At 42.8% G+C, this 23,313-nt stretch overlaps 1 protein-coding gene across 1 annotated transcript in view; it reads left to right on the forward strand.

The window, feature by feature from the left end:
* Positions 1–6,017: 6,017 nt before the first annotated feature.
* The window catches only part of LOC104543690 (SH3 domain-containing RING finger protein 3-like), a gene marked incomplete at both ends in the record, with an annotated part of 50,469 nt that continues 33,173 nt past the window's right edge, over positions 6,018–23,313 (forward strand). The window contains 2 exon segments of the mRNA XM_010188355.1: positions 6,018–6,293; positions 13,254–13,349. Coding sequence (XP_010186657.1) covers positions 6,018–6,293; positions 13,254–13,349 — 372 coding nt within the window.

Genomic DNA, 23,313 nt, shown 5'->3' on the forward strand with positions numbered 1-23,313 from the left:
GCTCTGACTATGAACAAGACCCATGAAGGAGAAGAAAGGAGAAGTTAAACACTCCTCCACCTGTTGCATTTCCCTGATTCTTTCATCCCTTCATCTCCCCTAAACAGGGGTCAGGTGAAGGTGCTGTCCCACAGGGTGGGCAGTGTCCCACCTGCCTCTCGCAGGGGATTCCTGCATGCAGGGGTAGCACTTGCAGCAAAGAGGCTGAGGTTTCCCTTCTTTGCACAGCTTGAGCTGCACAAGGCAAGAGCTTGGGTGAGGGAAGTTATCGTCCTGCAGTAACGTGGCTTTCACAGGGCAGAAAAACAGTCTTCTGCTCTGCTGTTGCAGGGAGGAGCTGGAGCTGGAGCTTCAAGAGGTTTCTTGGGTTTCAGGAATCAGAACACAAACTTGGTTTGAGCAAAGGGTTGGATCATAGTGCTTCTGTCTGGGTATAGTAGCTGTGTATTTTATTTTTGAGTTCTTATATAATGCAGTGTGCTGATATCAAGGAATGGTCTTGGACTTTCCTCCTGTGTGTTTGTGAGCCAGCAAATCTGACCAGACTGATAATTTTGGCCAGCCTTCCTAGTGTTGCACAGACACAGAAACTGAAGGGATACTCATCATGGACATCCGGGCTCTGTTCACTCTCTCAGGAAAAACTGGTTGCACGGGGAAGCTTTTCCCTTCCCAAACAGTATGAAGTAGGCAAAGCATATTTTGTGGGCATCCACACTGTACTTTGGGCAGGTGTCAGGCTTTTTTCTAAGTAGTGACCTTCTCCACCGAGCACCTCTGTGAGCTGGCAGGCTTTGATCCATGTTGGAGCTTGCCACTGTAACTTTTGAAAACTTAAAACGTATTCTACCTGTGCAGCTCACGCTCTATGAAGCTTTCCACTGGGAGAATTTATTGGAAACAAGCCTGTTTGCTTTTTTCCCCCCTCCCTTTGTTCTTCAGGATGCGTAATGAAAAATTCTCCAGCGTTGCCATTTAATTGCTTCATGGCTGTTGTTTGTCAATTTGCCAGCAGGTTTCTGCTTAACTGCTGCCATTTGACATTGCTGAAACACAAATGCAGAATGATTGAGTTGCCAACATATCATTAAGTCTTCTGCAAGGGGGATTTTCAGCATATTAACGCTTCAGGCTTTTACGTCAGTATTGATTGCTGAAATAGAAAAGAAACCTTTGGCAGTATTCAGCATTGTGCCAACGCACACTTACTGGCAGGAAAAAGAAGCTGCCCATTGCCATTGGCTGTGACTGCATCCCTTCCTTCCTTCCTTCCTTTCTTTCTTGTATTCTTTATTTCTATACACACCCATACAGAGTTTTGAAATTTAATACATATCATAGCTGAATTCCAGTTTACCTAACAGTAAATCAACAGGGCAAATTGATTTTTTGATACAGTCAGATGCAGAGGCTATTTAATTTTGCGGCTGCCTGCATTATGCCTGTCCAGATTTCACGGCAGCTGGGGAGGGAGTGATGGCAACCGTCCCTCAGAGCAGGAGTGCAGGTCAAGGGCAGACTTGGGGGAGATAGTGGAGTGGTGGTCTCCACCGTGCTCCTTGTGGGGCAGCCAGGTTGTCCCCGTGTTAGTCCCCAGAGGCAGGGGTGGCCATTGTGGAGCCGGGTGCCACGGGTAGAGGAGCAGCACGATGCTGCTGGGGCCAGGCTGCAAAAGGGAGGTTTACCTCCTGGGACATAGTGCTGCAGAAGACCCCGAGATGGGACCCCATGACTGAGACACAGAGGATTAAGTGGATGGTGGGGGGTAGTGGGAGGCAGCTTGATGGTGTCCGCCGGCTGTTGATGCAGTGGTGTCCAGGTGCATGAGCATCTGAGGAGGGGTTTGCTTTTCTGAAGCAGGAAGCAAGACGAAGGTGTGAGCCCTCCTGCAGTTGCTGGAGGAACATCTCTATGTACTTATCACTGCCCTATACCAAAACCATTGCCTGCCTCTGCTTTTTGTTAGTCTGATCCCTTAGATGACACTTTGCAGCCAGCTTTAGATTGGAAGATATTGTAAGAAGGACCACCTGGGCATGCTGAAGGTTATGATGTCTCACTAAAATAGGGAAATACGACAGGGTGTGGGGCAGAGATATTGAACAGAAAATGGGGAAGGACATGTTCCTGGACAGGGCGGAGGAGATTTTCCCTTGATTTGGAGGTCAGTCCTGGCTGATCCTCTTCCCTTTGAATTGGGAATGTCAAGTGAAGAATGGAGGAGTGATTATGTCAAAATTGCTCTGCACAAAGATTTGGCAAAGAGGGAACTAATCACAGTATCATAGGAAGATTTCTAGGAGTGACCTAACTGTTGATGGGGAGTGACGTTACAGCTAGCGAACAGCAGCAGTGACCATTTCTCTTCTATTTCTGAAATCTGCTTAATGCTCCCTTCTTTCAGGTGTAGTTAAGGGGAGCTTTCCGAATTTGATTTGCTTCTCACTTGTGGATTAACAAAAAGTAGGAACAATAATGGCAAACGTGCCAAAATCTGCTTCTTAGGGACCAGGATTCATTAATATAATGACCACTGAAAGTCCACTAAAGCTGGATCTTTTGACCAGAAAATATCAGCAAGAAAGCTTCAAAAGCTTATTTGGGGTTTGTTTTGGTTACTGTGATATTGAATTTCTCTCTTTGGTCAATTGGATCAAACACTTAGAGCTTTAGAAAGGGAAAAGTAGCTTTATTTGAAAAGGGTTAGAGGACTCCATCATTTCTTTACCTCTGCCTGGTCCACAGTAAGTACAAGCTTTAGCTGGCATGCTTAAATCAAAATGGGTACTTCTGGCCTTACAGAAAGGCTGGGGATTGTCTCAATTACAGCAATTTTTCAATAGGAGGCTGTCTTTTTCACTAAACAACATGTTCGTATTAAAAAATGTCTCTACAGATTTTTTTATTTGAAAGCTATGGCTCAGACTTAGAAAAGCTGTAGCTGATAATTGAAACATTTTATTCTGGAAGCACCTTCCCACTGGCAGCTGTAGTTTAAGTATCTTAAATACAGATCTTCTCTGTGGAGGACAGTCCCCATATGACATTGTCTATAAGCCCATGAAAGAGAACAGGAGCACAAGCACCTAAACTGCAGATTCCCTGGTGTACAACAGTAGGGTCTCCAAATAAAATAACGTCAGACTTGAAATTGAAATTTTTGTCTTGCAGTTTGTTTGTTTTGCTTAAAAGTCAGCATTTTCATCAGATGAAGGTATAAACAGGCACCTGAATCTTCTAGCCAGCTCAATTAATTAGCAATAAAAGCCCAGCATGTGTTGCATAAGAATTTCATTGTTGATGTGTGAGACTGAATAAAAACCAGTTTCTCTTTCTGCAGCTCTGGGGGCTGTTGACTTTTTACACAGTAAAATGAGGCTTGGGAAGAGAAAGGGGTTAAACAGTGAAGGAAGTGATCTGACCTTGAACTGCCACAAAGATCTTGGGAATAGGAAGGCCCTGTCTAGGGTAAGTGATACCGGGCGTGCTTTCCAGGCGTGTGCCTGGATCAGCAGTGGTTCAGTGCGCACCTGGCAGAAGTCTTGCTCGGTGCTTGATAAATTGTCTTCTCCCAGCATGAGTTAAAGTAATGAATCTTTTATTTCTAAATTACTACAGGGCTCCATAGTATTTCAGCTTTTTATTTTTTTTCCTAGTTTCAGATAGGTAATGCGATCCACACCTTACCTAAGGAGTTTGATGGTATCGCATGCTTAATCTTTAAAATGCTGGGGAGGGGGACAAAGCTTTGTTGTCAAGGGAAATAACCATCCTGGCAGAGAGAAAAGTACCAGTAGGATGCTGCCACTGATTTGGCAGGGACTGTTTGATGCATGCTTTGTTAGCTGGGTGTTGATTTTCTTTTCTGTTTTTATGCTTTTTTAATTACATTTGAAGGTGCTTCCAAAATACTGGTCTTTAACTGAGTGCCTTCATTTAGATACAGCAAAATCCAAAAGAATACAGAGAAAAAAGAGGAACTGTACATTAGTAATGAGAAAACCAAGAGCTAGGGACACATCTGAATGAAATTAAATCCCCGGCCAGACAACATGGGTATTGCTCTGTGGGGCTGTGCCTGTTTGACTGCTGCCTCCACTGCGTGCTGTAGGCAAGCAGATCTGTTGCTCATGCTTTCCAAGACCTGCTCAGCTCCTTAAAGCCCTTCCTAATAAAATGAGTAAGTTAACGCCTGTGTGTGAAAGTGCACTCAAGAAACTTACTTTTTGAACAGCATGGTACCTGCCTGCTGCAGTGACCATCTGGTGCCCAGAGGCAGCCAGAGGAGGCCGGGCTGGCAGACAGTGCAGGCCGCACAGGCCGCGGGCTGTTGCTTCTCCTCCTGCCGAAAGATGCAGGTGTAAGAGCATAAAACCTGCCCTGCCAGAGTGGATTCATGTAGTACACCCGTCGGGATGGAAAAATGCCTCTGCTCGTTGCTTTAACAAATACCGTAAAAACTCATCCCAGCATCTCATTTTCTGGCTGTGGTAGGGAAATGCAGTGTTTCTGTCAGGCCACTCCACCTTCTCCAAGCAGAAACCATCAAAGTGCTGTTCTTATGCACAGGAATCTCATCCAGACGTACAGGCATAAGAAGCACCCTGGGGAATACCAGGGTATTTTATTAATAATACCTTTACTTTCTCATTGGCCCTATAGGACACCCCATTGACAGCCAGTATACAGACTACTCATAGGCATATAGATGCAACAAAACCCAGATATATTTATATTTTTATAAATATAAAATTTATAGTTATATTTTTATCAATATTTCTCTGAAAAAAAGGCTCTTACGAAAGGTTGACTTTACAGGACGCCTTTAACATCCTCTGTGGTACATGCTGCTCTCCTCTGTGGTACATGCTGCTCCGTATTTGAGCTGAGGCTAGCAAGCTCAAGCTAACTAAAATAAAAAATGGCACAGGACAATGCAGCGATACAACTTTTCTCTCCCAGTATGGGTTAAAGAGCTATTGTAGGGCCAAAGCAGCAGGCAGTTGTGTTCAACACAGCTACCCCCTGCTCTGTGGGATTCAGCAAGAAGGGGAGCAAGGATCCAGGGAGGGCAAGGGCTGAATGAACCAATACTTCTACCAAAAAATTGTCCATGCAGTCGCAGCCTGGGTGAGGCAATCTCACACCAGACCAAAGTAAACTCTGGGAAGAATTCTTACAGTCAAGTAGTTTCCATCAAATAGGTTTCTCTTTTGTATCACATCACACTAATAATTTTTTAGGCTTTTTTGCTCTTTGTGCTGTTTTGTAGGGGTTTTTTTAAATTTGTTTCCTTTAATGAGAGTGAAAGCCTCAGAGCTCTTTTTAGTTCTAAAAGAAACATTTGAGGCATTCTGCCTATTTGGCTTTTCCATAGGGACATTAATTCATAAGCAGCAAAGAATATTACAACTGTTTACAGTAGCCCTCAGTGATCAGTGTGTGAGACTGGGATTTTGAAAGAAGAGTATTTGGTTCCAGAATCAAAATCTAAACTAAAAGCTTCAAACTCAAAAATGTTTGGAGTTGCTCAAACAAACACAATGAAAAATTTTCAACTTGCCAACTTTCAGAACCATGTGAATCTTCAAGCTTGTTTTGTTTTGTTTATCTTCTGAGCCTCAGAAAGCAAAGCAGCCCTGGAGGTCAAAATGTCTAATATTTTACCTTTAGACATGTCAAGTATTACTTGCTTAAACATGTAGTCCTGCTTATGTAGGATATTTTACAAATTAACAGATGCTGCTTGAAGGTGTAAGAGGTGCCGTGGGTTTCAGCTGAGCTTCAAGAGAACTGCAGTGCCTCTGATGTAACACATTACTTTGTCAGTCTTACCATCATGTGCTTTATAGTTTTCCTGTAAGATCCAGGGTATAGCATTATGTAGCAGCCAGCTGCAGTTCGTTAGGTAGTTTAGTCATGGATGATCGGTTTCGCTCTAGCTGAGAGTGACTTTAAGAAGGAAATCGGTGCTGGCTCCAGTTTGCTTAAAAGTGTTGCATATTTTGTTTCCCCAGAGTGTTTCTCAGCTTCCCTATGGCAAAGCTCTCTACACGTATGAGGGAAAAGAGCCTGGTGACCTCAAGTTTAACAAGGGGGACATCATCATACTGCGGCGAAAGGTGGATGAGAACTGGTACCATGGGGAGCTCAATGGGAATCATGGCTTCTTCCCCGCCAGCTACATCCAGTGTATCAAGCCTCTCCCGCAAGCTCCACCTCAGGGCAAAGCACTTTACGACTTCGAAATAAAGGATAAAGATCAAGACAAGGATTGCCTGACCTTCACCAAGGTAGGGGAATAGGTTTCTTTAAAAAAAAAAGTTCAGAAAGCTGCGCTTGTGGGTTCTGATGGGGTGTTTGAGATGCTGGCAGCCAAGCCTGGAGCATGGTGTTTCTGGGACTGCTGGGAATCTTGCCTGGCCTCCCTGGGCAGCTCTGCCCAGAGATCCCCTGCAGTCTGTTTGTTTCTTTCAACTGGTTTCTTGAATGAGAAGATTAAAGCCCTTTAGCTCAGGCAGCCTAGTGGGGACAGGCTGACAAAGTTGAATTATGTTTATTGAGTGGGAAGTCCCCTCATATAATGTGCTGAAGGACATTGACTTCTCCCAACTTGCAAATCCCCCTCCCTATGGAGGCAGAGCCTGCTTGGTGACCCTGCAATGTCCTGCACACTAGCTCTGCTGCAGGCCTGGGTGGATGTAAAGCCTTCCCCTGGGGCAAGCCCCATGTTGGCATGGTTGGGGGATTCCTCCTGTTTTGTCTGAAGGCAGTGAGATAGCTCGTACCACATACAGCAAGGTTGGTATAAAGCCAGTGAAACTCGATGACTGGCTGCACACTTTGTGAGAACATTTTTCTGTCTAAAAAGCATACATTTCATCTGCATGGAAATGTTCTGCAAGAACGACTCAATTTCAGAAAAAACTCTAATGGAAACGTGTCTTTTAATGTTCCTGATTGAATCAGATGTTCCAGTGTTTTAACGTGCCATTCAGCTTCAAGATGTATATTGCATTATACCATATACCAATTAGCAGTTGAAATACACTATCATCATGTATCACAGTATTTCCTATTTTAAGAACATAAAGACATTAAAAAGCAGACATTTAAAAAACAGTCTTTGTTTTCTTAAAACCAAAATGTCTAATAAATTCCATGTAGAATGAGGGAAAACTGAGATACTGTAATTTCCTTTGGATTTAAAATATCAGCTTTTCCCTTTCTCCCCCACCTCCCCACCTGCTATCTGTCTTCCCCTCCCCTCCCTAGTAATCTGTGTTGACCTTAAATGGGCTTCATGGATATCAAGAAACCCACAATAAAATAATGCATATCCTCTAATGTTAATTTATAGCTCTGAATAGCAGGGAGAACCTGTTCATTGTAATTTTCTGTTTTATTTCAACTCTCTGTGGTTGTTACAGTATCACATAAAGCAATAACAGTTATGTTGGAAATGAATATAGATGATAAAAATATCCTTCACTAGGATTTTACTGACCTCCTCTTTTGAGGCTACTTATTATAGCTGAATGAATTATTTGCAGCATGTAATTTTCTCACCAACCGTAACATCTTTTTCACTTGTGCAACGTTTCTCAGCAGAACGCAATTTCCTAGAATGTATACTTTCTCATTTATTTAACAAAAGATTTGCAAGCACTTTTGCTCCATAGCAAACGAAGTGTTTGATTGCAAACACTGCAGACCCTGCAACTACACAGGCTCCCTGGAGCTGTGAATCCCTGCGAGAAAGTGGGCTGCTTAGCGAGAAGCAGCAGCTAGGCACTACAGAAAGTTAGCCAGAACTTACTTTTGAGATCCTATCAATAAATATATATTTGCTGGCACATTGTTTTCCTCGCTGCTTGCCTAGAGGTACAACAGTGGCTTCTCTGAGGAGCAATCTTCCTTGTCAGCTTAAGGTATTCATTGCTTGCTCAATCTAAGAAACTTAACAGGTATGGCAGGCAGTTGTGGTCTTTTTTGCTAGAGCAGGTCCTTTCCTAGACACTTTTGTATTTGATATATTTGGTGCCGTATATTAGTCTATCTCCTTCACAATATCTGTCTTTGTATACTCGTAGTTCTCATTTTCTTGGCTGTCCAATGTCATTGTCACATGGAGCATTTCTTCCTGCAGTATAGCTCTATTCTCAGTCCCTCAGTTTTCCTTTTTTCACCCCTTGTGTTACTGTCTGCATCCTTTTATCCCTGATGACTGTATTTTCCCTGAGGGGGTTTGATTTCTCTCCTACTGCTATTTTCTTTAGCTCCTTCCACTACACACACTATCACCTGGTAACTGTTTTTTATGTCTTGCCTATTGTTCTCCCTGACAGTGAATAATCTATTTTTCATCTCGGGACTTTACTGTCATGTTTTCATCAGTTTTCTCAATGCTAATTTTAGCTGTCACCTGCGCTGATAAAGGTTCCTGTTTAGCCCAGATTTTTAGATCATCTGCTGATACAGTCAGTTCCTCTGCACAGTCACGAGCACTGCATTGCTGTAGATGTGATTTGTCACTCAGAGCAATATTCGTCATCTGAATGTCTCAGTTTGTGTTTGAAGGTCCTGGACTTGATCTCAATTTCATTTACACTGTTTGTTCTTTCCTCAGGTAGAGGGGTTGCACTGCCATACTGTTTATACAATCTAGTGTAACCTGTTTTTGTCCCGCAACACATTTAATGCTGTCAGACACTTGTAATTGGATTTTACTTATAATCATATAGTAAAGAAAAGTTGTCCTCTGGAGAGAGATTGCAAGAAGAGAACTCAAACATAGGGATCTCCTGTATCATTATGTTTTGTTGCTCTTTCACTGGACTTTGCTTTTTCCCCTCCCCTTTGTTATGATACAACCAGAATATCTGTCTGTGCAGTAAAAGAAAACAAAGAAAGGATATTTGGGGTTTCCTGTCACTGTTTGTTTTTTTTTTCAAAATTAAAATGTCCTGTTGTTCCAGAGATGGATTGCAAGGAAATGAAGCCTGCTTTATGCTGATCTTCATGACCAGTGCTGCAGAGGGCTTCTGCCATTTGCCCATTTTCATCTCCTGTAGACACAACACTCTCCAGATAAAAGGGCAAAGATTAATCAAATGTAATCATTTTTGTATGTGTAAGTGTAAGACTGTAAGGGATAGAGAATGCTCTGTCTTGAGTACCTGGTGCAACAAACAAGGCTCCAAGCTATCATTGTCCCACACCATGCAGACTGGTCCCAAAGTAGCCAGATGTACAGGCATAGGTGCCTGCCACTGTCCCCTCCTCTGCAGTGGTTACAAGTCAAAACATCCCAGGTCTGTGATTTAATGTATTTTTCCACAGCATTTGGCAGTGATCAGCCAAATCAGTTGGTCAGCAGTTGTTTTGCTCTCTGTAACAACAGGTTCCAGCCTTGTGTCAGCTTTGCCCCAGTTTAACTCCAGCAGTTTCAGACATGTTCCTCCCGCTGTTCCCTAGCTGGGCTGCAGTCAGTGTGTGGCATACAGAGTCTCATTGTATGCCCTTGGGATGCTCTAATTTAACTCAGCTTTATAATGACTCTGTATGTGATACCCCGGTATGAGCTTGGGCTCCTGTTGTCTCTGTTTTTAAAAAATAACCCATCCTCCCTTGGGCTACAGGCTCTTTGGTGCAAGCCATGTGCAAGGAGACTCTACTCTTCGCCATAGTGGTGCAAATCTGGAGTAATTGCATTATTGTTTGTTTGTGTAGTTACTCCAGCCTTAGACTGAGTCCACATTCAGCCCACAGTTTTGTTTTGGTATTGGACCACTCTTTGCATGCATGAGTTCATGTGGCCTTTTGAAAGCTGTGTCCCAGTGGTAGATGAGTCTCAAGCCTGTCAAGGTAGCATCAACTGTTTCCCAGGCTTTATTGCTCAGCACATTTTTAACCACATCAACTATTTCCTTCATTTTTCCAACACTTTCCTTCCCAGCCCACAGCAGCATTTAACAAATGCTGTGCCAGTCATGGAGCCATCACATCCAAAACCAGTTCCTGGCTGCAGAACAGTGTCCCACCCTCTTAGTGCTCAATCCCAGCAGCATTTGGTGCTCTCAGAGGGACAGTCGACTGGCGGTCACTGGTGATTGGAATGTTCGTGCCAGCTGGCAAGTGTTGTTGGGCGCACCAAGCAGAGTGCAGTGCCATCCGTCCATCACTGAGATCTCCCCAGTGCTCTGGATGGAGTGGTTATCTCTGCAGAATAGCAGGCACATCTGCTCTGTATTGCTTCATTAATGGCAGTTAATGACGAGAGTGAAAATCGGGCCGTGAATCATGACTGTTATTGGACACAATTTTGTGCTGTTTTCTCTGCAAAGGGGTTCATTTCGCCATCAATCAGATTGCTTTTTAAGTGATGTATCTTTGACTTACTTTCTGATAACGGTTATAAGCTGGAACTGCAAAACCCATGTGCCTATCGCAAGGCTGCTCTGTTCTGATGAATAGAGAGAGATTCGAGCAAGTAGGAGAGAGCAAATAATTAGAGACTTTAGCAACAGGCAAAAAAAGAGCACGAGGTATCTTTGTCAAACTACAATGGATACCATTGGCTTTTGAAATTAGTTTTGAGCCTTGGATTCCTTTATGCTGCCTGGAAATCAATTTAGTACATGTGAAATAGTGAAGTTCAGAAAGTTGAAGTGGTATACCAAGAGATCTGTGGCTCTTTACTATTCATGATCCTTTTGGGATCCTTTCTAGGAATTTATAAGTAGCACAGCTATCCAACTCATTTAAGGTTCAAATAAAATAAAATAGTTCGTGTTGAAGCTTTCACCAGTCCAGTGTATAAAATGATGTCGTGGTCTGTGAATTCAAGGAAACTTTATATTAATGAAGAATTTCAAAAGATGTTTTGGGATTTGCTGTAATTCCTGGAGATTTTCAACACCCTTCTGAAGACGAATTCTGTAATGGAAAGCATTCTCAAGGATTTACACTTCAGTCTCCCACAAAGATGCACATTTTGGATGTCAGCATATCTCGGGATGTGCAGCTATCTGATTTTCTCTTATATGAACACATTCAGCAGCCAGACTTGGCAGAGCTGCACTAAGATTGGTGTATGGAAATGCTTCCAGTTTTCCTAGAACCATGGAAGGTAAAGTTGGAAGGGATCTTCAAGGCCACCCATTCCCTGCCCCAACCTTGCAGCAGGATCAACCCAGGGTAAACCTTTCCTGCCAGGTGCCTGTCCAACCTGCTCCAGAGATGGATTGCACAGTACCTCTAACAAAATCTAGTTGAGTGCTTCTGGGGTTTTACAGTTGAAAAGCTTTTTCTTAATTTCTTATCTCTATGTGTGCACATATGTACATATATAGAAATACACTGATACATGCATATGTAAGCACATACACACATAAGATTTATGTATGCATACAAAAACATATAGTGAAAGTGTAGACCCATCCCACTTCAGGTTTTTAAAAAATCTTTTAAAAAATTAGCTGGACAAATATAGAAAGTAGGAACACTCATAGCAGGTTCTTGAAGTGATGCAGTCTTCTATTTTCCTAGTTTACCCCATTTACCTAGATTCTAAATTTATGATAATCGGTCTTTTGTAAGAGCATGTGGAAACTTTGCAGAAACGTATTACTGTCAGCTCTTTACACAGATCAAAAATGGTCCGTGCAGACAGGGCTTTGGAAGGGAATGCTATCTGTTTCTTCAGGAAATTAAATGCACAAATTCTTTTTGCATCCTTCCAGCTGTAATAAATAGCTGAAGGACTCAGTCTGTGGCTGTTTCTCTGAGCTTTCCCGTATTGGATAACTCAGATGAATAATTCAAAGGAAACATTTAAACTATTTTGAAGTGCACGTGTTCAAAATGCACATGTTCAAAAACTGCAAAGTACATCACATCACTGTTCTGGTCATTTCCTGTCAACATAAATCCACAGTCTGAACATCACGGATCAGGAATTTGTGGGGTTTTATTCTATGTGAGAAGTATTTGCAAAGAACAGCTCCTCTCGCCTGAACAGTTGACATGGGTAGCTTGTTACACAGAGGATGACAGACCATATGTAATCCTTATTTTCCTAGAGTGAGTGGTGGAAATAAAGTGCGAAAGGCAGGGAACTCTGCCTCAGCTTTCTGGAGGAAGATGTTTTCTTCTTTTTTTATACATTTCTGCACAAGAACGGAGGAAAGTTGCAAGCCATGAAAGAATGACTGACATCTCAGTGAACTTCACTTTGGAGTTTGTCCCAGCCCACTCCTTTCCTCTGGCCATAGGAGATCTGAGCGTCCAGGTGGTGCCCTGCAGAGAGAGCTGCCTACCACAGCTTCGTGGCAAGCGGAGCCGGCTCAAGGTTGGGTTTAGTATGACAGCCCCAGCAGACAGACTTGGGAGCAGAAATCCATTGGCAAGTTGAGCAGCTCAAACTGGGAAAACCTCACCTGAGGTTTTGTTATGACTGACATGTTCTAGGTTTTAACTCTATCAAGAGGAACTTTGAGCAGTGTGAATCCTATTTGCACTTTGCTTAATCTTCTGGCTTATAATCACAAAAAAAGTTAATCATCAGCTGAAATTTTTGTTAGATCCCTTGGTTTAAATACAGTATTAAAATGCCTTTGGTTTTAGAAAATGAACTTGTATCTAAACAGAAGCTGATCCAACAGTTGAATGCAACTAGTTTTTATTATGTTATCTTTGGCTTTTTACCTGTTTTCCACTTTATATTTTTTTAAAAAAAGGAAAACTGGCATTCAGTGCATCAGCAGTGTAGCCTAGTGGCTGAGCACCGTGAGCTATACCTTATGCTTCTTGCTGGAAGTGTTTCCAGGGCTCCCTGTGCTCTACTGGTGCTGTCTTCTGGAACAGCCAAGCACTGCAATGGGCTCCGGGATGCACAGGGGTAGCTTCATGCCAGAGGGTTTTCTCCTTTGGGTTAGACGCAATCTCCTGGGTCAAACGTTCTCCCTGTCCCTGCAATGAAGCCAGAAGTCATTTATTCCCACCCGCTGTGCCCAGGCTCTTGGAGCTGCTAGCAGCCGGTGTGAGCTGCTCCTATCTGCAGGATGCTTCAGTGCACTTTGGATGGGATGCTGGGCCAGGAATGCTGCTGTCCCAGGATTCAGGGAACATTTTTACCTGGCTTATGGCCTCCTCTGCACACTCTCTCCCTATGCTGCCATGTGAGTAACTAAAAACTGAGATCTTTCTACTGAAAAAATCTGACTAGGTGTTTTGTGTATCTCTGATTTTAGGATGAAATTTTGACAGTCATCAGGAGAGTAGATGACAACTGGGCAGAAGGAATGCTAGGTGACAAGATTGGCATTTTCCCTATCCTCTATGTTGAGGTAAGTTCACAACAGGTGATGGTGGTGGTGGGTGCTGGTCTTGATATCTTGTAAGTTTTTTGTTCCACAAGGGCAGGATAACCTTTAAAATTCTGAAATGAGAAGGACAAATTATACCAGAATAACTGAAAAGGGAATTTTTTGGTTGCTGTCCCCCAAGGCACTGTGAGGGTATACTCAGTTCGGTTTTAAATGGCCTGCAAAACATATGCCCTGAAATACTGCTGAAGGCTTTCCATGTATATTGCACACACCTGAGGGGAGGTGGGTGCTGCTGGCAGGTGGGGAACAGTGGTTCAGGCTCATCTGTACCCTGAAAGCACAGACAGAGGGGTGCTGTGGGTGTCCCCTACCCCAGCAGGAGCTCAGACAGCCCCACTCATTCCCTGTGCACCAGACCCATCCTTGTTCTGAGCATTTTCCTGTGATCATTTCCATGGGAGGCTTATCTCAGAGTAAACATTGAGACTCCATGTCCTCCAAGCAGACCCTCTTCCCATTGCTGTGGTCCCTCCTGCTGGTGCTCCTCCATCTGGGTGCTGCATGGAAGAGGAGCTGCAGTAAGCAGTGAGCAATGGTGACCCATGGTGGCCCCACTGGAGATGCTGTGTTGTCCAGGTGCCAGGTAATGCCTTTAGGGAGCTTTCCTCCTTCATGAGTGAACCAGGAGTGCAAAGAACAGATGGGCACCACACATGTGTGTATGTTTTCGAGGTGCTGCCACTCTGCAGCACCCTCACTCTGCTCCCAAGCGTAGGCTGGTGCCACTTCCTGGAGTGAAGCATCTCTTGTGCCCACAGCAGAGCCCGCCCTGCTGTGTGTGGCTCTGATGCCTGCCTCTGAAATTACTTTTCCAGATTTCTTAGTTAATGATTTGAGACAAAATAGAGATAATTAGTGCCTGACTACCTAATTATTAACTCCGATAATGACCAATTTGGAATAAACCATCATTAATATACATTGCGTTCCCACAGTTGACAAGAACAATAATATTAAAACCAGAATGCGTAGGAGCTTTTATTGGGAAACCAGCTGCCTCACATAAGTTAATGACTACTTTTCTTCTATTCTGAACATGTAAGACATTTTCAGTTTGTTGTGTTTAAATGAGAAGACTGGGTTTCTTCCAGATTTCATCCTTTTTCCCTTCTTTTTCTTGTCCTGGGGGAGTACGATGTCACTGTCCTGAACTTTGCTGCGGAAAGAATGAATTGGGGACCTCTTCACAGCCAGCCACCATTGCACCCATCCATCCATTGCACCACATTTGCCTATCTCTAGTTTCACCTGCAAGCCGTAAGAGCTTGCACTGCCTGCACACTCTACAACATCCTGACCCATCTCCCACCCCCTAGGTATCCTTTCTCCTTAATTACTGCTCTCAGAGGGTGAAGGGCTCAGAACCTCAGAGGAACACATATCATGATGTCTCACTGAAGTTCTCCAAGCACTAGCACGTCCTGGGTGGCCACAGAGGAGCAAGAGGTAGCACTGTGCAGAGTCAGAACAGCAATGCTGGAAGTTTCCAAAGAGATGCAAACAGCCAGGCAGCCAGCACCAGGGGAGAACAACACACCTAGGAATGTGTGTGTGCATATATAGTCATACACAGACACACACATATCTAAAAGAAATACAACTATGTACACTTATATTTTGTGTATATATGCACACACATGGGCATAGTACTTGTGTCATGGTTTGTAAAGCCAAAGGGAAATGATCCTACAGTCAGAAACATGAGCCACTTATTTCATACACATCCTGGTGGATGGAGGCCTTGTTCTGAATATGAGATGAGCTTATGCAACTATTGGAGTTATACAATTATGTCGCTGTTGCCAGCTTCAGATGTTACTTTGCATTAAAAATTAAGAGGAATCAGCAGGCCAAATCCCAAAGAAGTTTTGAAAATCTCAGTGCCAATGTTTATAAAATAAACCCATTAAACGAGTAGTACTTGAATCTAGAAACACTCCTTGAGTCTGTCCAAGTCCATTAAGTGGTTTTCAAAATCTTGGCAAAATGTGCAGAATAAGCAAAGCTTAACTCTCACCATAGCCTTCCACTTGTGTGAGCCAATCGGCCAAAGTGCGTGGGATTTCACATGGCATCCAAAGCCCTGCACTCTACGTGGAGCAAATTCCCACCCAGAGCCCATCTCTAACGGCATGCTCTGGTGTCCTCAGCTGCTCCCATGGCCCAGACAAGAGCTCTTACCCTTGCTAAGGCAGCCAGAGCATTAGAAAACAAGCCAGTCACTTCAAGGATCTTATTGCTGAGCATTCCAGGGCTACAAAAAGGGGATTAAATTCTAGTGGAGACCTCCCTTTGGTGAGATTTCATCCTGGCAAGTTGCTGCCATGCCCCTCACACAGGTGCCTGCACGAAAGGCTTTTGCAAGTGCTCTGCTACAAAGCGTTTGCAGGCCTAAGCCACAGCAGGGTGGGAAGGAGGGGTGTCCTGCAGCCCCACTGGGTGACAGCGAATTCCTCACCAGGGCTCCCAGCACTTGGGCTTGTCAGCCAGCCTATGTAAAAGCCTGCAGCATCTCTCTAGGCTCTTTCATCTTCTTTCCACCCTGGGCTTACAGAAACTGAGAGTGGTCCACTGCTGTAAGGGAAGCTTGAGAGGGCAACTTGTAGAGCAAGACCGTGGTGTGACAAAGCAGTGGCACAGAAAACCAGCCAAAGATGTCAAAATGTATCTGCTCCCTGCAGTGTTTTAGAAAGTCTGTAACTCAGCATTATGTGTGGTTGTCCATATAGCCATGTCAGTGTAACACGGCATAGATTTTATGCTTTATTCCCTACAAGTGTCCAGTAAGGGTGTTTGTGTGCCTGCTGTGTCTGACAGCTCTCTGCAGAGAGGCTTTTTCCTGCCTCAACCTCAGAGAAGCTACAATTGTATAAGGAATAAATACTTGCAGCTCACAATGGTGACTTTTACAGAATGAGTCACACACAATATGTCCTGTCAGGGAGAGTTTGCATTATTTTTTTTCTTATTTTGTTGCCGTCCTTCATCTCCAGTAGAAGTCATTTGGGCTGATAATTTATGTTTTAATTTGTCTACAGAAAACCACTACATAATCAAATTGTGTCTCAAGGTGCCTTCTGTCCTGAAATAAACATCTTATTAATAATCTGTATGGTTTGAACTCATATTCTTGCTGGGAGGAGTTTTGGACTTGCAAGGAATTCAAAGTCCTAACTAAATTTCTTTTATTTTACTGTCTTCGAGCTAGCTCCTTCTTTCTTAATAACTGCTGTTATTATGTCTGTTTGGAAGTCATAAATGTGGTGCTGCTACATGTGAAATTGAGAATAATGAAGAATACAGTGTGTTCTAATAGATTTAAGTGTCTGGGAATGAAATTTGAAGGCAGTGGCATGCCGAGTATTTGGAGTGACGCATCCTGCTTGGATGGGCAGGAACTGGAAATTCAAAAAGCTGAGTTGTTAGACTAAAATTTCTGGCTGCAACCCCCAGAGCAAAGAAGTATTGACCGAGATCAAGAAGCCTTACGAGTCAGTGGTAGAGCAAAGCAATTATGTTGAGCACTACTGTGACTGTAATATCAGCAAATTACAATTGATGAAGTGCCAGCCCATTGTTATAATGTTTTATGGCAGCAGGGGCACTGAAAGCTGTGATTAAGTAATATTAGGAGTTTTAAAATTCTTTTTACAGAGCAGTGGAGCAGGGTAATGAGGATCTTCTCCTGTTCTTCACAGTCAAAAAAAGAAGAAGGTGGAAAGGAGGTCTGGGAGAAACAGGGAGGAGGAGAATGGGCAGAGCTGATGGTTTCAGTGCTCTGCAGCACAGATCCACAAGACTCCCAGAGGAAAAGAATTCTTGCGAGTCAGTGTTTAAAAAGAGTTTAGCGAAAAGCGAAAAAATACAATAAAAACCCAAAGCCAAATGCATTTTTTAAAGAAAACAATTAATTTTTTCATTCCAAAATTAGTTTTGCAGAGCAGAGCACCTTGTTTAACAATTTTGTGCTGTACCACTGGATCTACCAATCATCCTAAAACAGCTTAACCCATACAGGGGAACCTGAGCACATTTGACAGGATCATTAAAGAGTGTCACAAAGACCCATCTACCCAGCTGAAATTGTCCTTAACTGCATAACTATGTACTTTGCTGAGGGTCATCTTCAGTTAACCTGCAGAGAAATGCAAATGGTTGAGACCTGTGTGTGTGTGTGTGTGTGTGTGTGTTCAGTTAATCTGAAGACTTGGAGGAGATACAGGGAGCCACTCTGAAAAGAGCAAAGCCTTGTTGTCCCCAGTGGCAGTCATCACAGTTCCATTCTTGAAAACTCAGATGTGTGTCTGTGTGTATTTCTAGCTCTAATAGATCTTTTGACCATTTTCAATATCAACAAATAATTGTTGCCCTGTCCACTTCTTGTCTGTGTTTTCTCTCTCCTCAATCTGTTTGGCTCCTTTCTTCAGCTGCAGGACAGATGGGTCCCTATGGGACTCTCATAATGAATTCAACCTTGATGTCTGACACATCATTTATATCTGTGTGGTAGCTGTGGCAGCATACTCTGCACCTTTCGCAGTATCCTTTATTAAATCCTTCAAAAGAAAGAAACATTAGACAGTCAACAGATAGTAGGATTTGTTTGGTGCCCTTTGGAAAGAAACAAAATACAGTCTCTGGTTTTAAAGACAGCCAAAATGGCTCATTTTAGCCTTGCTAGTATCATTTCATGCTAATAAAAATGAAGGCTTTTGAAAGGTGCGTAGAAGGAAACTAATGTAGATTATTTTAGAAAAGCTGGCTTACTAAATCTCAGAGGAGCAAATTCATCCCAGTAGCATAAGTGTAACGCTAATGAGTTAAGAATTATACCCATTAACATCAGAACTGATTTTTTTCTCTTCTCTCTCTTTTTGTGTGTCAGATAAAAATTGAATAAGAACCTTGTAAAGCTGACAATAATGTAAGCTCTAAGAGGTATTCAGCTAATTTCTTTTGAAAAGCTTAATTGAGTAGCATTTTCAAATTCTGTAATTACATTGTTTTAAGACTCTCATTCCTGCACCTTCGTAGTTTCTAAAAAGTTGGTCCTACCTGTTTTCCCCTTGCATAGAATATAGTAGAATATTCCAAGATACTTTTTCATATTAGATTTCTACATGAATGGAGTATGAATACAGTTCCTGTGTTTTACATCCAAACTAAAACATGCAGTTGTTTTGTAGGCTGCAAGGGGGACCTCAGCAAGAACCTATACACGTACAGCTACTTTCACATCAATCCATTAATAGAGCTTGTTGATTTTAAATACACACGTACAAAGTAAAATAAGATAAAGAACTCCAAATAACTGTGATGCCAGTCAAGAAAACTAAGAGTATTAGCAGTCAGAAGAGAGAAGATTAAACATACAATATATAATAATATATTTATTTTATATATTTACACACATTATTTTTTAATATCTGGCCCATCTTTTCTGCATAACTGCTCAATTTCTTATTTTTCCTTTTGTTTAAATAAATAAAAAGTGTTTTGCTCCTTGTTTTAATATTGTATGTAAAATGTAAATTAGCATGACTTTGGGATTTATTTTTTTTTAAGTAATTTCTTTCATATTTTCTGTTAATTTCTAGCATCCATCGTGAGGTGATCATTCATGCAGATTCTGTATGATTTTCCTCCATCTTCAGGATACAAAACCAAGCTGCATTGTCACCTTTTGACTTAAATGCCAGGTTTCCCCTGCATTAATGCTCCTCGACTCCACAGACCTCTCCTCAGGCTATGTCTGGACAAGTCCATCCAGGATTGCTCTCTGGTTTCTGTGTCGGGGAGGGCGTTCCTCCAAAGTTCATCTTGGGTGGGCATCACAGAGGGGAAGCCTGCACACAGAGACAGGTGGGAGTGCTGTCACACTGGGGCCATCCTGCAGCCCAGACAGTCATGAGACCTGTGGTGAGCCACGGCGAGAGCCAGCACGTAAATTTAGACATAGCCGTAGGCTGTGAAAATTCGCCTTTTGGGAATTGACATTTTTAGTAACAGGTCTTCTCTTGCTTGTCCTCCTGCCTTCTTTCACATGAATGAGCTCATAAGTAAGTAATTCGAATTTATATATTATGACTAATCTTTCGATTAATCAAAGCCACATCCAAATTGTTATCACCTCTTACTGTTTCAGGGACCGTTGAACCAGAAATTGGCTAGCTGTCACCTTCGGGAATATCTTTCCCACCCACCCGCCATGATGAGTAACATCTGAATTTACTAGATTTTATTTTGTAAAAATAAGTCTCTAGCATTATTTATAGAAGGTTTCCAGCCCAGCCAACTCCAGCACACAACCTTGGCAAATAAGCCCATTTCATGAGTCTGTCAAAAGCGCATATATTGTTTTCATAACTGTACAGGGCATTTTTGAAGCGCTGCCTCCTAGGTGCCAAAAATTGAAGTGCAAGTTAGGTACCTCAGTAAGACTTTTGCTCTTGATCTGATAACAAGACACTGATCTCTAGCCACAGTCCACTCAAGGATTTCCAGCACTTCCCCTGCAAAATCCTGATGTCATCCTTCTCAGTGCAAACTGACTGGGGTCTCTCCTGCTGTGTTTTGAATGTGCTGCCACTTCCCCATGCTATCAGCACACAGCACTGCACTTCCCTTTATCCACAACTCTTCTGAACTACGCTTGTGCTCGAATCCGTGTTTTCCTGGTCCTAGGTGCAGTTCTGACTTGTTTCTGTTATTTCTGCACTGAGTTTTGGTTTCTGCCTCAAAGTTGACATTCTTCTGTTATGGTTCCAGGGTTGCTTTTGGAGTCACAAATTCCCAAGACAGAGAGAACAAAATGTCTTTACAAACTGTTGCATTTTCTTACTTGGTATTTTCCTTCATTTTACTATTTCCTTAACTGTCCGTTCGCCCTCTTTTCCACTCTCTGTTTTAAACTTCTACATTTTCATTGGATGGTGAGTGAAGAGACATCTGCTGAAGAGTGGTCATATTGGCGGGTCACACCAGGAAACAGCAGCAGCAGTGATGGAACAGCAATTCTGCCCCGAGTTGTACTTCTGAACTGGGAAATTTCCAAATCCTGTGTGAGACCTTGCAGGTCTCTAGGTACAATTCATCTCTACATCTGAGCTGATCGTCTGGATTCCACTTAACCATCGAGAGAGACCACCAGGTGCTTGTAGGGAGAAAAAATAGGTATTGCTGCTAATGGAGACATGTCAGATGAGCATCCTTGTAGAAGAGCCTGTTTCTCTTCATCTGACAGGAGTGGAAGGCAAGGCTGCCAGCTCCAGCCTAAGGGAGGGGGAATTACTTCTTATCTTCAGTAATTCTGTGCTTTGCGTGGTGTGAAAAGGAAAGACCCACAATGCTCATTGCACATAAAACCATTGCACGTTTCACTGGCAAAGAGTGCCTATGTTCAAGTCAGTTCTTTGATGCTATAAGCACTATTTATCAATATCCAAAACTACTTGTCTGTCATATAGCTATCAATGTTTGATCCGATTTTGCTAGGAATCCTGTCTTTCAGAAGCAACAAGGTGTCCTGAATGAATAAGCTTTTGGCAATGCTTAGATACACGTACAACAAATCTTGTGGTGGCTTATTGTGCACTCTTTACTACGTATAACTTCCTTATTCTGCCCCTGCGATAGCTGAGGCCTGCCACAGGTATTGACAAAGTCTCTTTCACACACAGAAAAAGTCGATGTTCATGCAGTCCTGCAATGTTTCAAGTGGAAAAATACCTCAAACAAAGCAGCAGTCCCTTTGGCCTTGTATCTATTCAGAAGGTCCAGCTAAATAGATAGCACATTACTTAGGGTTACCATTTGCTTCTGCGATTGACAACAAAGGTTTGGACTTCCCAGAGGTGCTCAGCATCCTCACAGCACACAGCCACTGGAGTGAAATGTTTCTGCAAGGGCTAGAAATTAGCATTCCCCATTGAGCGTAGCTGTCCTGAGGCCCTGGGGAAGCTCTAGAGCATGTCATCAGTAATCCGCTCCCTCTAGAGAAGGCACAAGAACAGGGCTTTTGTCTTTTCCAGCCATTGATCACCTCTGACAGCTTCTAAAGATTGCTTCAGCACTGCTGAATTCCTGGGATCGTTTTCCTTTTGAAAAGAAAGTATCTTTCAGTCCCACTTACCTAGAGCTAATGCATGAACGTATATTAAGAAGCTATATGTCAACACATACACGATTTGTCTAGCAGTTAATTAAAAATAAAGTCCTAAAGGATTTCATTATTTCTCACACAGGCATTCTTCATTTTGTTTCCTAGTGTCCTCGTTACTGCATGGTGCACATCTTAATTAGCTTCCTTCTTGGGGAGCTTTCCTGGTGCCCTAAAACACTGCAGAGCGGAGATCTTCAATCTGAATGTAGCCACAGAGGGAAGGTGCAAGGGTTCTGGGAGATGCCCCTGGCAAACTGGCTGTCTTCTATACCCCTTTGCTGGTGGCCACAGCAAGGGTAAAATGTTTCCATGTGTCAGCCATGGCACTGGTGCTGGGAGTGCCAAAGAAAAGTGAGTCCAGTATTAAAATCCCAGCCTGCGAAAGGACCTGGAGGGAGCAGAATCACACGATTTCCTTTGCTGTGCCTGTGAGGGATGGGATGACCTCCATCAGAGGGACGGGATGGACAGTTGATGGTGGTGACACTGTAAATGATTTGCCGGGGGGTGCCTGTTAGAGCTGCCTCTGGTCTCTGTTTTCAGAAGATAGCGTGCTACATAAATACTGTTCTACCATGGTGAAGAGGTTAAGTTTGATCTTTTAAGCTTTCAAAAAGTAGTTGTTTCAATAATAATAGTTTTCTGATAGGATGAAGCTATCAACCGTTTTTATCTCTTTCCTTACTTCTTATTGTGGAAGCTCCTAGACTGGTCAAACTGTTTTTATTCTAGACACAAAGAGACCCGGGAGTGCATATGCGTGCTGAATGCATGCTTCAAACCACAAAAATAACACGTGAAGTTGATTTTTAGTCTAAAAATGTCATTAGCTATGCTAAAACCAGATGCTGGAGTTAAGTCTCAAATCCCCTAACATTTTCTTAGGTGTTAGAGCTGAACATTGAGAAAAGCAAGGTCAAAAGACTAGAGGAGGGATCAGTACAAGTAGATTAAAAACAAAAAGCGAAAACAGAGGGAGATAGTTAGAATTAATTTGAGGACCTCTATCTTTTCCAGATTTTCTCTAGAACACACACAGGATTCTTGAAGGCTCGCCCCTTTGTGTTTAGTCTAATCTGTAGAAGAAATTACGTATGAGTCCTTGGTTTTGCTTACATTGTTTCTTTACAAAGTAGATCAACAATTGCTTATTTCATGTTCTGCTGCACCATTTTTGGCTGTGATACTGGGATTATTTTATTCTAACAAGAACAAGGCCTGCTGCCAAAGGGATTGTCCTGCTTTTGCCTCATCTGTGACAACACTTTCCTTCAGCCTCCCTTGTTCCAGGACTACCAGACCTGTGGCTGTGTGCTGAGATGGATCAGGGAACTCCTCCTTCTGAAAGCTGCTCATTTAAGTTGTCTTTGCTCTTTTTGGTTTCCAGTCCTGTCTGTTCCGTCATAGCCACATGAACATCCGTGCTGATACAGGGCAGAAAATGGGAAGCCTGTGGCATCTCACAGCCACTGCAGAAAAACATGAGTGGGGCAGCAACTCTGACACAGATACCCTGAAGGCTATGCTGCCATTGACCTGCACTCTAAGCCATCACTTCAAAATGGTGAGGAGAGGAACATGGGGCTTTGTGTAAGCAATCTCCTCTACCTCCTGGTTGTCCGTCAATTTATCTAGTTGGTTTTTTTAAGTTATAAATTTATGACAAAGCAGCACTAGGTACTCCATAAACAAGGTTAATAATATTAGCCTTGGTTTAAGTAAGGCTGGAGAGAGTGCCCTGCTCTAAATCTGACTTTGAAG

The sequence above is a fragment of the Mesitornis unicolor genome, unplaced genomic scaffold (genome assembly GCF_000695765.1).
Source record: "Mesitornis unicolor isolate BGI_N332 unplaced genomic scaffold, ASM69576v1 scaffold19137, whole genome shotgun sequence".
Taxonomy (NCBI): Eukaryota; Metazoa; Chordata; class Aves; order Mesitornithiformes; family Mesitornithidae; genus Mesitornis; species Mesitornis unicolor.